The sequence below is a fragment of the Arvicola amphibius genome, chromosome 10 (genome assembly GCF_903992535.2).
Source record: "Arvicola amphibius chromosome 10, mArvAmp1.2, whole genome shotgun sequence".
Lineage (NCBI taxonomy): Eukaryota > Metazoa > Chordata > Mammalia > Rodentia > Cricetidae > Arvicola > Arvicola amphibius.
The window spans coordinates 62,497,659-62,514,482 of NC_052056.1; the positions used below are offsets into that span (position 1 = coordinate 62,497,659).

General features: G+C 51.1%; 1 protein-coding gene across 1 annotated transcript in view; it reads right to left on the reverse strand.

Annotated features, from left to right (window-relative positions):
• Positions 1 to 303: 303 nt before the first annotated feature.
• Bdh1 (3-hydroxybutyrate dehydrogenase 1) overlaps positions 304 to 16,824 on the reverse strand; it is a 37,993-nt gene continuing 21,472 nt past the window's right edge. Inside the window, exons 3-7 of the mRNA XM_038345130.1 lie at positions 14,097 to 14,169; positions 12,974 to 13,084; positions 10,389 to 10,530; positions 4,032 to 4,184; positions 304 to 2,513 (exon numbers count right to left, since the gene is read on the reverse strand). Of these exons, the coding sequence (XP_038201058.1) occupies positions 2,044 to 2,513; positions 4,032 to 4,184; positions 10,389 to 10,530; positions 12,974 to 13,084; positions 14,097 to 14,169 (949 nt within the window). The 3' untranslated portion in view covers positions 304 to 2,043. The remainder of the gene's footprint in view (positions 2,514 to 4,031; positions 4,185 to 10,388; positions 10,531 to 12,973; positions 13,085 to 14,096; positions 14,170 to 16,824) is intronic.

Below are 16,824 nucleotides of genomic sequence, written 5' to 3' on the forward strand. Positions count from 1 at the left end.
CCGCTTCTTCTGCCTAACAAGTACTGGGATTAAAAGAGTGTGCGGCCATGCCTGGTCACCTCAGGCTTTTCAGTTACGAGAATACAGAAGAAACCACAGGGCCAGCAAGACAGTCAGCGTAATCCTAAGTAAAACAAATCACAGAGCCTGAGCAGGCAGTCCTCTTTTGCCGCTTAAGATGCCGGTGAGATTCTCTGGCATACAGCTTATTTCTACTCGGGACTCAAGTATGTGCCACCTCTAATCCCCTTCTAGTTCCCAGTGATGGATGGATGGATGCAGACGTGCAACTCCAGGCCACTCTCCAAGTGTTACAACCAATATCTTTATTAAGCACGAAAACAAATTCTCCAAGATGCAAAAATGCCACCTGAAGGCTCCAGCTGGAAACAGGCACTGCAGTACAAAAGCGGCTCGCTGCTGTGAGCCTGGACCCTGAGGCCCCGCCTCCCTCTTTCCTTCCCTCCCAGGCCCTATCTGTCTTGCCTGAAGACAGGGGCTGGAACCGGGTACCCCTGTTTGAATCCGGAGTGGTCCAAAGCCCAAAAGGCAAGCTGAATTCACTCTCTGTGGAACCCTCTTTGCTTCCGCAAGGCTGCACCCGGCAGCCTGGTCTAGCTGCCTAAGTTCCTTTGCTCTCTCCTGGCACTGGGCTCCGGGTTCAGGCCAGACAGCTGCTTAGGAGTGTAAGGATCACCGCCTCTAAAGCGGCTTTGCTTCTTTCTTTGTTCCCAGGCAGTGTCCACGTAGGTGGTCAACTGCTCTTGGAGGGCCTCAAGCTTGTGTGGAAGAAAAAAAAAACTGCCTGAGCAGACTCTAGCCGAGGAGGCATAGCTCCCTCTGGTGGCAGGTCGAGACTTTGCCGCAAAAGGCACAAATGATTGTGAAGAGCTGGTACTCCCCTGCTCACAGCTTGACACCACCAGGAAGAAGGCAGTACTTGGTTTGGATCCAAATACCCAGACCCTGATCAACTTCAGGGACAAGCAGCCTTCAAATTCAAACTCTCCTGATGGGCAACACAGATTGCCTAGCAGTAACTAAAAAATGTTTACAGTAGGAAGGAGAGCTGACCACCCTAAAGTCCTGTGGAGCAGGTGTGTGTGTGTGTGTGTGTGTGTGTGTGTGTCTGTGTGTGTGTGTACATGAGACAAGCAGGTACCCAGACCCACTGCTAGGGAGATGTCTCAGTGCCCAGCCTTGGAACTGCTAATTTGTCTACAGCCCCAAGGATAGCACCAAATCCTGTCCAAGGCGAAACCAAACCATACTCCTAGGCAAAGAGCGCCTCCGCCCAGACCCAACCTGAGTCTTCAAAGATGGTGGAGAAACCTCAGCTGGCAACCTCTAGATCTCCCATCCCCAGCCAGCTGAGAGTCAGTGGCTGCTGGCCACCAGTCACACAGTGTCATGGATGGGCAGAGAACACACAGTAGCACCTGGTATGACTGTCTCAAGAGAAGACACTCTGCTGGTAAGAGGGTTCAAGGACCTATGGGTCCAAGGTGTCCCTGGAACACAGTGTGATGTGTTTTAAAGCAATGCCCAAGCACCAGCGGGACCACCCGGGTGCAATGGAAGGGGTATTTCATTGCACCCAAGTGCCACGGAGCTGCAAATTCTTCCTGCACACAAGAAAAAAAAAAATCTGTTCTTTTTACTCGTGAGACTAGCTTAGGATTAAATGGGACAAATATTTTGAACAGATGCTTTGGCTTAGAAATGATTCTGGATTCTAGTCTAATAATCTGTTTTTAAACAAAGATATTTCCCACAAATCTTTGTATAAAATCAACTTGAGCTAGATAGAAGCACCATGTTGGCCTTGAGGCTTGGGGCCACCCGCCTGTGACCGCCCCCCCCCCCCACATCTGTGAAGGCCTACCCCCTTCACCACGTGAACAAGTAAGGTTAATGCTAAGATAAGTCTTCCTACGACCGTGGGTGTTCTGCAGCGAGTCATCAAAAGGTAACTGTATGAACTCCCTCCCCTCAGCCTTCCCCCTCCCACCAGATCCCGCGGCAGAGGACACAGGAGCCTCTTCAGTGTATGTAGATCTTGTCAGAGATGGCTCCCGGCAAGTGTGTCATGATCTGCATTCGCAGCCACCAGTAGAAGTCCATGGGGTGGTAGCGGGTGTAGGGGGTGGCAGCAGTCAGGGCGTGTGTGACGGCGTCGATGACGGAGGAGGTGTCTGTGGAGCCGCTGTTGCAGTAGGTCTCCATCTTGGCGATCTTCTCGTCGAAGTACTTCTTGCCATAGTCTTTGCGCACGACCTCGGGAAGCTCGTCCCACATCTTCTTGGCGATGGCCTGGATACGCTCAGGGCTATACAGACTGGTGGCAGCGATGAAATTGCCGGGCTCCACCACACTGACCTTCACGCCCAAAGGGTGCATCTCGTAGCGTAGGCAGTCAGAGAAAGCCTCTACCCCGAACTTGGTGATGCAGTATGGCGAGCGGGCTGGGTTGGCCATGCGGCCCAGCATGCTGCTGATATTAACAACACGGCCTATAGAAGAAGACAGCAAACATCTGCTCAGGGGGGGCATTGCCCCGTGACGTGGTGGCCCGGCGGCGGGGACAGCTTTAGAACCATCCAGAGGCAGGGGGCCTTCTCGGGCCACCCAGCTAATCAGTATTCCCCAGCTTCCCCAAGGGTCCTGCTGTGCCAGGCAGGACCAGGAAAGGGGGAACAAATGAGAAACAAGTCTGTGGACTGATCGCAGCCAAAGCCTGCCTGGTGGCAATACCGTGGGGTGAAAACACACTGGGCGTCCGTGGGACATGGAATGGCTATGTCTGTGTGGACCTGTGCATCCACTCTAAGCAGGGTCTGATGCTGGTAGGGGAGAACAGGGAGCTAAAGCTCTTTCTACCCAGTCAGGTGCACAGAGAAGTAACATGGCAAGTCCAGGTGGGTACCGACCGCTGGCACAGATAGGGATGGAGATAGAGCGGAGAAGACAGAGTGCCCAGAACGAGGTTGGCACAAAGGAACCTAGAACACCCCAGAAGAGAGGAGGACCTGTGTTGGTGAACTGTTCCCAACACCAGATCCAGAAAGAACTGGGCTGGGGAAGGAGCAGGGTCTGGGTTTCCAAAGCTGATTTCAAGGTTGGACTTTAGGTGGCTCTGTAGGACTCAGGCACAGGCCCAGCCTGGGAATGCAGGGGCCCATTACAACTCCCTGTATGATTGGCGTAGATCTCTCTCAGTCCAGGCTAACCTGGGTCAGCTTGCCTAAAGAGTGCCCCCAGGAACACCTGACCCCCCACCGCTCCAGTGGGAAGTCGCTGAAAGGTTGAGCTTCCTCATAAAGACTACAGACTGAACCCCGTTCATGCCTATGTTGCCAAGACCCTGGGACAGATCTGGGGATCTGGTACCTTTTGTCACAAGGGCTTGCTGTTCCAGGGGAAAAGTCAGATCTCATGACTTTATAGATGGTTTTGCTCACATTTGGCTATTTTATATGATTTGGGGATTGTGTATCTTCTTCAAGTTTCTAGTCTTGTTTGAACTGAATAACACAACGTCTCATTTTTAAGCTACGGAACATGCTAATATTTGTTTAGCATTACACAGCGATGGAACAGCATGTAGACACAGCTGGTGCACATGTGCTGACTTCTCTAGAGTTGGTTCTTAGAGGGCAAGCCTCTACGATCCATGAGCCCGGAGTGCACAGACCACTGAGCTACCTTTCTTGTGTGTTTTGAGTCAGGGTCTCATTATGTATCCCAGGCTGACTTTAACCTCAAGGTCTTCCTGCCTCGGTCACCCGAGTGCTGGGTTTACAGATGTCCCCACCATCCCAGCTCATCTGCTCCACTTCTGAAAGCCACAGACCCCCTCTCCCCTTGCCTGGCCATTCCCAAGCTGAGCCTGGCTCTGAGATGCCTGAATTCAGCCTCGCTGTTACGGACGGTAGCTCTGGCAGATCTGGGGTTTCCATTCTGAACAGGAACGAAAAGGCTGGACAGGTACAGGGAGGGGTGGGCAGGAAGACTCTCTCTTCCCAACTCACCTTTGGCTCTCCGGAGGAGGGGGAGGAAGGATTTTGTCGTGCGTACTGTGCCCCAAAGGTTCACTTCTGCCACCTCCTTATACGTCTCCATGCTGGTGAACTCCACCTCCCCAAATGTTGAGATGCCTGCATTGTTAACAAGGCCCCACATTCCTGCACGCAAGAGGACACAACCAGTTACCATACAGACTCAAATTCAAACACTAGTCTGCCACTCTCTACACTGATCTCTTCCTTCCATGACTCCCAGCCTCTCGCCCAAGGCTTTCAGGAAACATTTCTAGAGTCGGCCATCTCTAGAGTGAAAGGGAGTGAAAGGGAGGGAGGGAGGGAGGGAGGGAGGGAGGGAGGGAGAGAGAGAGAGAGAGAGAGCCCCAACACCCTGACTGAATAGACTGTCCCTCTGGTAGAATGTCCAGGCTTCATGTCACTGATGACTGAATCAATTCTCAGCCCTTCCTGACTGAGCCTTGTAGGGGCTCCGCCTGTGTCTCACTCCACTCTGGCTCTGTATGGTTCTTATCACCCTGGCTTGTAAGCAATCTGTAGGGTGTTTTCTTGATTTGAAGGGGCCCAGCCCACTGTGGGTGCTCCAATGCCTTCTTGCCAGGTAGTGTGGAAGAAAGCGATTGAACAACCCATGTAGGGCAAGCCAGGAAGCGGCACTCTTCCATGGCCTCTGCTTCTGTTCTTGCCTTGAACAACCCTTGTAGGGCAAGCCAGGCAGCGGCAACCCCTCCACAACCTCTGCTTCCATTCTTGCCTCCAGGCCCTTGCTTTGAGTTTTCGCCCTGACTTCCTTCAGCGATGAACTATGATGTGGAAGTTTATTCGCCAAATAAACCTTCTCCCAATGTGCTTGTGGTCATGGTGTCTATCACAGCAATCAAACAGTGAAGACAACAGGCATTTCTCTCTCTTCCATATGACCTCAAGTCTACACCCTGCACCTATTCATCCAACTCAGCTATTGCTTCGAGGGCCCCTCTTGCCAGCAGTTAAGGAAACCTCAGGAATTTTCCAGTCCAAGCTCACAGAAGGGCACACAACTCAAGGTCACCTATTAAGTTATGGGCTTGGCTGCCAAGCCTTGTTCATGGTCAGGCGCCGCCCCACTCCACCTAGGGACTGTTAACAGTTCTCTACTCTCTCAAGCTCATCCTCCGAGCAGGCTGCCATTTGCTGGTGGTCACACATTAAGGGACCTTGGCTCAGGAGCCTTTCGGCCAGTGTGTCTCTCCTTGCCCTCTCCTGAGACTGTGCGGTGATACAGGCTATGAGATACAGGCCCGTTCTCTCATCGTGCTCCAGTTGACTGTTCTATACGAGAGCAGCTAAGGGACAGCTGGCTTTTGTAGACTCAGACGATGTTGGTTCTGCAAAGTTCCTGGAGTTTATTTTGTCTGTTAACTATTTTTGCAGCAAGGCAAGGGAAACCAAAGCTGTCAAGGGAAAAGACAGATTTAAGTCTCATCATTAAGTCGGAGGCAGAGTTGAACCTGAGCCAAGGGAGCACAGCCTGTTTTCCAGGACTCATTTCAAGTTCAGTTTTTTGGGTGTAAGAAGTGGATGGGCCAGAGCCCCAGGGCAGAGTGGGGTCCTGCCTCTTTGGTGTGGAGATCCTCAGCATTTGGTCTCCTTATGGCTTAATCTCCTGCCACTAAAAGCTCTGTGCTCCTTGCAGGGGCTTCAGCAGGCATGGCGCCTGCTCACAGCCTGTCAGAATAAGGTCCGGACTCACTCTCCCAGTGCATCATGGGAATGAATGTGTAAATGACAGAGTAATTGGTCTCACGTTGCTTTCCTTCCGTCTAGCCCAAATTAAAGCTTGGTCAGCTGACCTCTGGTGCCTTCTCCTTCAATTACGGGGAATTAAGGGCATTTATTAAGGAGAGGAAATTGCTGGTTAACTAAGTGTCCAAAGAGCTCCCTCCTGCACCAGCTGCCTGCTGGGGCTTCCTGCCCTAAGCTCTCAGGCTGAAGTTGTGACCTTGAGGCACAACCCATGTGGTCCGAGGCATCCCAGAAATCCACAGCTCCCAGGTCTGTCTTTTGACTTCCCCGAGTCTTCTCCTGGAGTCCAGAGACTAGGGCTAACCCATGGCCCCTACCCATGCCTTCCCGCCCACAGCTGGCAGGCTTTTCTTCCTTTTAGGTACTTCTCCTTTGCCCCAGTACCCGCCCTTCAAATCTGTCTCCATTAGGAATTCAAGACGTGCGTGTTGGTGGCAGATGTCTACAAACACTACATGTCCACATCCCCCAAGAGCCTTCTTAACCATGCCACCTGATCTCCTTCCTTCTGCAGCCAGACTTCTGAGAACATCCTATCCTCTCAATTGGCTCACACCGCTCTGGACTCCAACCTCGTCTCCTATTCACCGGGTTCTCCTACAGCCGGAGAGGCCACCAACTAAACCCCGCCTCTGTCTGTATTCTCAGACACCATCTCAGGCCCTGGACACCAGCTTTCCCCTGGGTTTAGTGACACACCGGGCATCCCGGTGCTTTTCCTCTACCAGCCTCCACCCGTCGCAGGCACGCCCAGCGCCTCACACTCAGCCTGACTCTCCTGAATGCTGGCACAGTCTCCTTGTCTACTAGATGTTTACAGAACCTTCCAGCGGCTGTGTTTGATTCAGACGGGATGGTATCACACGACCAAAAATGCACACGTGCATGCTCAACCTGAAAATAAAACAATTCTATCTGGCACTACTGTCCAATAAAAGATGAATTAAACCTGACGTGTGAAAGTCTATCGCGTGATAGAGCAGATAGCAGTTAGCCTCAGAGCTCTCCAGAGTCCTTAGCCAAAGCTCCAACAGCGCCCCTGCCAGTCCAGAAGGCAGCTGCTCCCCCAGAAAGGTCTCACCATTTCCTCCATGTCCAGACAACTCCCATGGACCCCTAAAAAGACAGCTCCAGGACTTGGCCTTACCTAGTCCCTTCTATCTGTGCTGCATGGTCCTAACTCACCCTGAGCACAGCTAACACGCTGAGTCTGTCCTGTTAGTGTGAACACACTCACTCCTCTAGCTCCTTCGCTTCTCCCATCCGATGTGTCAGCCAGGTCTGGGAAGATGCCTGGTGGTTAGAATGACAGCCACCAGGCCCTGGAGTGGCACTTGATGATGTCACCTGACCCTCATAGCTAAGCCACACAGTAGATGCTAAATCAGCCCATAGCTGAATGAGGTAACTGAAGCTCGGTGTCACCAGGGACCAGGCAAGGAAGATGCAATTTGGACGTAGATGGAGGAGGAGCCTTCAAGCTCAGCCCCACATAGCTGCTGGTTTCCTTTGCTGGGGCAAAGAGTCAATTCTGTTTCTTTCTGCACTAACTTAGGTCCTGGCTGACCTCTCTGCTGTGCTGTCGGTGAAGACCCAGGTCTCCCCGCCTCAGTCTGTATTTTCCATCTCTACACGACCTGCAGCCAGGTTAGTCTTCCTCCTCGGGTCCTGTAGCTCTCAATCTGTGGGTAGCACACAAGGCCCTGGCAGGCTTCTTACCCCCACACATTCTGCCTCCCTCAGTACGAACAGCTCGGTTGCTCCTCTGGGAAGCCTGCCCCTTGTCACCACAGGGGTAAAGTCTAGACTAATGGGATCGGCTAGAAGTACTTTACCACTTCACAGATGAGCAAGTTGAGACCCATGCAGGACCTGGTTGACATCCAAGTCACATTTCTCTGGAGAGAGAGAGACCCCGGGGAAATCCAGTCCTCCCCCTCTGATACCAAGAGACGGGTTTGATGTAAAGGGTTCCCTGCCCACGGCATAAAGCCCCTGGATTGTTTAACTGTTCTTCGAAGGTTTGTCCTGAAGCCACTAGGTTGGTGTCTAGTTCCAAGCTCCTCTTGCCAGATCAGAGCCCTCCAGGCACCAAGCATAGTCACAGGCAAACAGCAAGGACTCAGTAAATGCTTACTCAATGGTAAGTAATGACTCCGGGGTCAGTTCACACCCACAGCATGTCAACACGTGTGTGTTCGCTTTCCTGGAGTTGGGAGGGCTATACACAGGCACCAGATGTCCAGTCCCTCCGAGTTCTACAAAGCAGATGGGACTAGTAGAAGGTGGCTGAACACTCTAAGCAGAGTGTCCTTCACCTCAGCACCTCAGGTGACTTCTCAGACTCCAGCAGTGACTGTCCCATGGAGCCAGAGTGAAACCAACCTCAAAATGTGCCCAAGATGGGAGTACAACTGTCCTTGCGTTAAACGTGACTGATGAGATGTTCTGGGAGGGCGCCACCTGGAGGTCAAAGCCAGCACTGCATGTGGGAGCTGTTGCTGATTTACCAGGAAAAGGACCACAGGGCTCAAGGGGGCAAGCAGTGGGAGGTGAAGTGGATAACTGACAGGGAAGAGGTCGATGGGGAGGATGGGAAAGACTGGGGGGCGGGGGATCCGGCATGCAAATGATATCTGACAGTTTTATTTTCTGGTTTTAAACCCAAAAGTTCCAAATCATTTCCCCTAAACTGCATGATGGTTACAGTGGGTCACAGCGATGGGCGGAGCAGAGGCTGTGGATCCCAGCTGTGCCCCATTCCTGTTAAGCCCCATGAGCTGTGATTCCAGACTGCCTGGTGCTGTGGCCTTCCCACTGCCTAGTCTGTAAAAGCAACACCCTCGCTGCCCAGGGAGGCTGTGGGGACAAAGGGTGACAGGCTATGTGGCTGGCAATCATCCCACTGGGGCCCAGCCTGCCTTTTCTTAATGGGCCAGGGACACCAACTATCGCTGTTAATCATTAAACAGATGTTCAGTGGGTCCGCAACACACTGGGCGCTCCTGGAGAACACAGGGCCCCAGAATGGCCTCTCAGAGGGTAGGGTGGCAGCACCAAGCTGCGGTGTCACTGGGGTCAGTGACAGCCTCCCTAACGGACAGTCTCTCCCATGGCTAGCCGTCTGGGACAAGCTCTTCTCAGAGATGGCTGCGTTTTTCAGCCTGGCGGTTTCGGTAACCTACACAGCACAGGTGCAGGTCCCCCGGCCCCCTTCACTGGACCACCCTGAAGCTGTGCAGCAGGGAGCTAACTGAGGCAGTCCCCCTTTTCCCTGGCCTGTCAAGGGGCTCTATAATAACAGCACAGGCTGATTCTTCCACAGGGCTTACTGTGTGGCCTAGCTCCATGCTTTCGGGGTCCACTTTCCCCCTCTGAGCTGGAGAGCAGACCCCCTCACACTAAGGTCCTCCACCCAGGCTGAACTCAGGACACCGTGTGCTCAGGCAGCTCTGCAGCATTCGATCCTTAGCCCCCTGGCTCTCCACACTTTCTACTTTGAGCTTTGAGGCACTCCATCCAACTTCTCTGACATCCACCTCTCTCCTTCCTGGGTCCTAACTCCTTGTATCCCCTCTGGACACTCCCCCAGGGTGTCCCATGGGCACTTCTACGCCTTCTTACCCGTCCCTCATCTTGCTCCTGCCGTTGAGGACACCAACTATGTAGGACAGACACGTTTTGCCTCTTTTCTATCCCCATATTCAAATCAACTCTGCAAGCTCTGTTCTCTCAGTGCCATTAGCGAGTGCCAGTACCACCGGAGGGCGCCAGTACCACCGGTGAGCGCCAGTACCACCGGAGGGCGCCAGTACCACCGGAGGGCGCCAGTACCACCATGTTCATGTGCCGCCTGTGCCACCCATACTCCCCTTTAACCCATCTATCCCCCAATCTAATGCAGGCTTCAGAGGGAGCTTTGGAAGTCGAGCCAGGCCATTACCTCAAGACAACCCCTTCACTCTCCGGCACCTTCGGCCAAGCAGCCAGTCCCCTACCTCATCTGCTGTTGCCTCCAGTCTCAACCTTGCGACGGGACCCTCTGTCACATCCGGCACACCATGGGCTGCTTCCCAGCACCGTTCATGCTCTGCCCTCCCTCTGGCATCTCCTCCCTGGCTCTCGACCACACCACCCACTCCTACCTACCCCTGACACTGGGCCCGGCCCCTTTCCTTGCTGTTCTGCCTCTGTCCGTGCCCTGCTCCCTGATGGTGAACTCAGTCCACCCCCTGAACCCTAAGATCCTCACGGACAGAGAGCGTTTGGGTATCTTTGTGTCCCCGTCACTCAGCCCAGAGTGGGCATTCAAAGAGCATTGGATGAACTGACCTGAACTAGGAAGTCCATCTGTCACTCCACAGATTTCAAGCTTGCCTCTAGCCCTGTTCCACTGCTAGCACAGGTATGTTTAATATTAAATTCCTTATGCTGAGCAGAAGGAAGAGTTTAAACAATAAAGAGAGGAATCTTTCTCAGGGAGGCCAGCAAACGGAGGGCGGTGTTGGGCAGGATCCCTAGAAGAGGGCCACATACCAACCCTGAGTCTGGAGGCACCCTTACCCTTCTCAGGGTCCTTCAGGCCGGAGCGGATGGTCTCCACCGCTTTCTCTATCTCTTCGCTGTTGCAAACATTGAGCTGGATGGTTCTCAGGCGGTCACTCTTTAAGCTGTCCAGCTCCTTGACCCCAGCATCACCTTTGTCCTGGGGGAGATAGGGCTGCGGTCACCGCTGTCCTTCCTACCCTGGGCAGGTTCTGGACTTAGGACCCAGCCCAGGTAGGGACTGCCTCTAACCCCTACAAAGCCTGAGGCTTACCCTGATACAAGACTGCGGTAAGGTTATTCAAAATAGCCAAACACCAAGGCAAGTTTTATAAATATTCTGAATGAATGTTTATTTTGATTTTTGTGTAAGTTTTAAAATGCAGTTTGGGGCTGGAAAGATGGCTCAGCAGTTAAGAGTACTTGCTGCTCTTGCAGAGGACTTGGGTTTGGTTCCCAGCACCTATATAGTGGCTCACAACCATCATCTAGAACTTCAGGTCCAGGGGATCTGACACCCTCTTCTGGACTCTGGGGGCACCAGGCACACATGTGATATTCATATATGCAGGCAAAACATCCATACATGGGCTGAAGAGATGGCTCAGCAGTTAAGAGCACTGGCTATTCTCCCAGAGGTGCTGAGCTCAGTTCCCAGCAACCACATGGTGGCTCACAACCGGCTACAGTGGGAGCTGATGCCCTCTTTTGGTATAAAGGCGCAAATGCAGATAGAACACTCGTTCATAAAATAAATACATCTTTTTAAAAAAAAATCCATATACAAAAAAATAAATCTCTAAAGATGTTATATAGTTTATCTAGGGTACAAATGAGCAAAGTACTGTAGCACATCCATATAATTAAGTAATATTCTGCAGAGAAAAAAGAATTAGAACAAATGCTACAATATAGATGGCTCTCAAAAACACACTAAGGCCAGGTATGTTGGTGCTCCATTCTTATCAAGTCCCAAGTCCCCCAAGCTGTGGTTCTAGGCTGCCTGATGCTGCTGCCTCCCCACTTCCCAGTCTGTGAAGGCAACGCCCTAGCTGCGCAGGGAGGCCTTTCATCCCAGCACTCGGAAGGCAGAGACAAATGGATCTCTGTGAGCTCCTGACCAGTCAGAGCTGCACAGTGAGACTCTGTCTAAACACAAATAAACACTGTGCTAGGTGAAAGACACACAGTAAAAAGACCCAGTGACGTCTAGTCCAATGTGTGATTCATCCAGAGAAAGCAGGTCTAAGGGGATGGAGATCAGTGTTGTCCGGGGCTTGAGGTGTGTGTGTTGGGGGGGGGGGGGGGGGGGGGGGGTGAATAACTGAAAAGAACCAAGAGGCAAAATACTGTGCCAAGGAACTGTTCTCAAAGCGAACTGTGGAAGTGACACAAGTCTCCAAACTGGGGGACAGTCCCCTAGCTACCTTTGCAGCCTCATGTTTTAATACTTTTCTTCGTGGCCCCTAAATGCTGCCTGATGTCCCAAAACAGCTATCTCTACACTTCCAAGACTGTTCTTAGGCTGTCCCTTCTGTCTGTCAATCTCTTCCTTCTCTGCACCCCTACCCCCACCCTGGAACATTCTGGAAAGGGCTTGAGAATGCTTTCATTCTCGTTCTTCAACTGTGTTTGTGCATGGTATCCTCAGCACTGGACGGAGAGCTCCCTGTGTGTGCTGGCTAGTTTTATGTCAATTTGGCCCAAGCAAGAGTTATCTGAGAGGAGAGAATGCCAACTGAGAAAAAGTCTCCAAAAGATCAAGCTGCAGGCAAGCCCATAGACCATTTTCTTTATTAGTGATAGGTGTGGGAAGGCCCAGGCCACTGTGGGTGATACCACTCCTAGGCTAGGGTCCTGGGTGCTATAAAAAAAGCAGGCTGAACTGGGCGATGGTGGCACACATTTTTAATCCCAGCACTTGGGAGGCAGAGGCAAGCGGATTGCTGTGCGTTCGAGGCCAGCCTGGTCTACAAAAGCTAGTTCCAGGACAGGCTCCAAAGCCACAGAGAAACCCTGTCTCAAAAAATAAAAACAAAAACAAAAAAAGCAGACTGACCAAGTCATGAGGAGCAAGCAAGTAAGGAACACAATTCCACAGCCTCTGCATCAGCTCCTGCCTTCAGGAGCTTGCCCTATTTGAGTTCCTGCCCTCGTTGCCTTCTACAAAGACGTGTGATGTGGAAGTGTGGGCACAAGAAACACTTTACTCCCCAACTTGCTTTTAGTCATAGTATTTATCACAGAAATAGCAGTCCTAACTAACATACTGGATCTTGGACCAGTCTTGTTCTACAACAGCTAGCTCATGGGGCTCATCACCATCATCTAGTTGGGCCTATCAAATGAATAGATGGCAGAGCAATGGATGGACAGACATAAGGATTGGTGGATGGATGGATGCATGTATATACTCATATAGGCATGCAAAAAGCTATGTAGAACAAACAAGACTGAAGTGGAAAAGATGTAGGCTATTTTAGCAACACGTTAGAAAAGCACATGCGTGTGAACATGCACGCATATGCGTGCACGTGTGCGCAAGCACACACACGGAATAACTGCTTGGATGGACAATGGTAAAGAAAGTGGCCCAGTCTTACCTTCATTAAGCATCCAGCAAATACAAGGAAACCTTTTGAGTGTAGATGTTTGGCCAAAGAGAACCCAAATCCGGAGTCACAGCCTGTGATGAGGACAGCTTTGCCGCTCGCCTGTATTAGAGGGTTAGACCCGTTTTAGGAAGCCAGGACCCCACGACAGAGTAACCAGCTCTCCCCAGCCCTCTTCACAGTAATATTAATGCATGCTGGGTGGCCAAGCCTCATCCTCCTAGCTGGCTCTCGCTGTCTGGAGAACTACAAGCACCGAGGTATGCTGGGAGTGGAACTCAGAATCAGGAGACCAAGCTGCAACCCGGTCCCTGCCAGAAACAGTACTGCCTGGGAAAACTACTCCTCCTGGCAGGATCTCCTGGCAGTCACCACGGTGCTCACTGTCCTCATCCTCAGCATCAAAGCCAGGCTTACCCAGTGCTCTCTGGGAGCAAGGCACTGGCTATGTGTTCCATTCATGTCACATCCCCATCCCCAACTATAACCCCACAGACCAACGGTTCTCAACCTTCCTAAAGCTGCGACCCTTTAATACAGTTCCTCATGGTGTGGTGACCCCAACCATAAAATTAATTTTGTTTCCACTTCATAACTGTAATTTTGCTAGTTATGAATTATAATGTAAATATCTATGTTTTCCAATGGTCTTAGGTGACCCCTGTGAAAGGGTGGTATGACCCCAATCCGCCACAAGAGGTCATGACCCACAGGTTGAGAATTGCTGCCATGGAGTCACTGTGATTATTCCATGCCACCATAGAGGAAACAGAGTCACTTTCAAATGCCCAGTGCAGTTAGTGACAGGACGGGACCACAGATAGGGCTGAGAGACCCCAGAGACTCACTCTGAACCCCAGCTCTCTGCTTCCCGGCGGGTCTCTGGCAAGCTCCCCGGCCGGGAGGGGTGGAGTGTGTGTCATTACCGCTCCCACATGCATGGGAAGAGGGTATTCCTAGTGTCGGAGGGCCTCAAAGGAGGAGTAAGCGAAAACGTGGCTCAGAAGAATGTCCTGGGCACTGCTCAGGCCCACGCAGAGGGTAACTTGAGGCCTAGCGTCCCCAGACGGCCCTCCTCGACCCAAGGACTCCCGGGGAGCTGGCTTCCACTCACCTCATTTGCCTCACTGGCATAAGTCCGACGGGTGGTTGCCGTGAAGGAGTCTGGGTAAAACAGGACCGTGTGTCTGCAAGAAAACAGCAGCCGTGAACGCCAGGTTCCGGTTCCACTCCAGACCCCACCCCTGGGAAGCCCCTTACAACACCCTCAACCACCAGCTAGGCTAAGGTAGCACTGATTTTCTCCCCATCCCAGGCTCTGGGGACAGCGCTGCTACTGCTTAGAGAACCTTCTCCACCGGGAGACAGGCAGGTGGGCAGCGCACCAGCCAGCTTGGCTACTAGACAGGAGATGCCTTCCTGAGAAGAAAGCCAGCCCGATGGCTACTTTTCTTAGGAGGACATGCCAAAACTTGACTGACCCATGGCCTACTCCAGTGATCCTCATTTTCTGCTTTCCACGGAAACACGGATGGTGGAGGGTCCCGGAATAATCAAAGCGTACATATGATTTCAGAAAACAACTCTTTCAAAGCCTTCTGAAGGCTTAGCGGGTAAAGGTTATTGCCACCAATCCTGACAGTCTGAGCTCATCACCAGAGCCCACATGAGGCTAGAATTGAAGACTGATTGCTGCAAGCTGTCCTCTGACCTCCACGTACACACACACACACACACACACACACACACACACACACACACACACACACATGCGCACGCACACACAATGTGGGATGCCCCTCTGTATGCTGTGAATATGTCTTATTACCTTTGGTTAATAAAGAAGCTGCTTTGGTCTACGGCAGGGCAGAATATAGCCAGGCGGGAAATTCAAGCAGAGAGACAGGGAGAAAGAAGGCAGAGTTGGGCAGAGGCCAGCAGCCGCTAGAGAAGCAAGATGTGAGATAACAAGCCACGAGCCTTGTGGTAAAATACAGAATAGTACAAATTGGTTAATTTAAGTTGTAAGAGCTGGTTAATAATATGCCCGAGCTAATAAATAGGTCAAATAGTTTGTAATTAATATTAAGCCTCTGAGTGGTTATTCAGGAACCGGCAGGCAGGAGAGATACTTCCAGTAACACACACACACACACACACACACACACACACACACTTTAATTTCAGTGTTTAACTCTCCATGAGCTCAGTGCTGCTTTCCTGATCACTGTTTTTAAACTTTTTATTTAGAGCTAACTACAGACATACACACTGTTTAGAAACGATGCATAGAGCTGGGCTTGGTGGAGGCAGGCTTGTAATCACAGCTAACTGGGAAGATGAAACAGGAGGGTCACAAATTCAAGGTCATCCTGGGCAACTTGGGGAGACCCTGCCTTATCATACTAAGTATAAACAGGCCTGTGGATACAGTTCAGTGGTAGAGGGCTTTTCCATCACACATGCGAGACCCTGGATTTAATCCCCCGTACTAGGAAGAGAAGGATAGGGAGAGGAGAAGAGGGGGAAGGGATGGGGAGGGAGAAGAGAAAAGAAAAGAAAAGCAAGCAGAGATATGTTGGGTACCTCTTGCCCAATGTCCATTACTGATAGCATTGCACAACTGCAATATCACAGCCAGGATACTGACGAAAATACAGCAACCATGCAGAACATTTCCATTACATCTTGCATCTTTCTCTCTAGCCTTTCCAGATCCACACCTAGCCCACCCTACCTCTTCAACCTGTTCTCTATCACTACAACAACAACGTTAAGCCAGGTATGGGGTCTTAGTCTGTAATCCCAACACTCAGGGTACAGGAAGACTTCTGGGAGTTCCTGGCCAGCCTGGACCACACAGTACAATTTTCTCTTATAAACACAAAACAATAACAACAAAGAGAACCTTATAAAATGGATTATATAGCATACAGCCTTCTGGGTCTGGCTTGCTACCCTCAGTGCTGCTCTCTGGAGCTCATCCAGATCGTTGGAAACAAACTTCCCCCTTTGTGTCTAAGTTCCCCACAGACTGGGGCAATTGTATAACTAGTTACTTTCTGAAGGTCATCTGGGCTGCTTCCAGGTTGGATTTATTATGAATAAAGCTGCTACAAAGATTCTGTATAAACATATTTCTCTTGGATAAACTCCCAGGAGCTTGGGTCCTACGGTAGGTGTGCGCTTGGTTAACCATTGGGTCCTATGATAGGTGTGTGTGCTTGGTTTTTTAGGGACTGGGGAGCTGCTAACAGCTCCAGAGTAGTGAAAGCACACTGCATTTCCAGCAGAGATGTATGGGAGCCCAGTTTCTCCACATATTTCCCAGAATTTGATGACATCACTATTTTAATTTTTTTATTTATTTGTTATCATTGGTTTTTGAGACAGGGAGTCATGTAGGGCAGGCTAGTATGGGACCTGTAGACCAGACTGACTCCAACTATACAGCATCCTCCTGTCTCAGCATTCCAAGTGCTAGGATTACAGGTACTGTTCCTTTATTTTACCCATGTCCGAAACTATACACAATTTTCTCACTGTGGCTTTAATTTGTATTTCTCTAATAGCTAATGATGTTGGCCATCTCTTCTATGTTTATCTGGTACCTGTCTCAGGTCAGACAGCTAAAACAAGTACCACAGTATGGGTGGCTTACACACAAGGCTGTGGTTTATAAAGGGTGAAGACTTAACAGTTTTGAAAGCTGGGAAGCTCCAGCTCAAGGTATAGGCAGACATGAGAACACACTTCCTAGATTTTTGTGACTTTGTTTGGCAGGAGCAAATGGGGAGTGTCTTAGACCTCTGCCACTGATCATGGCTTTGCTTCTATGACCC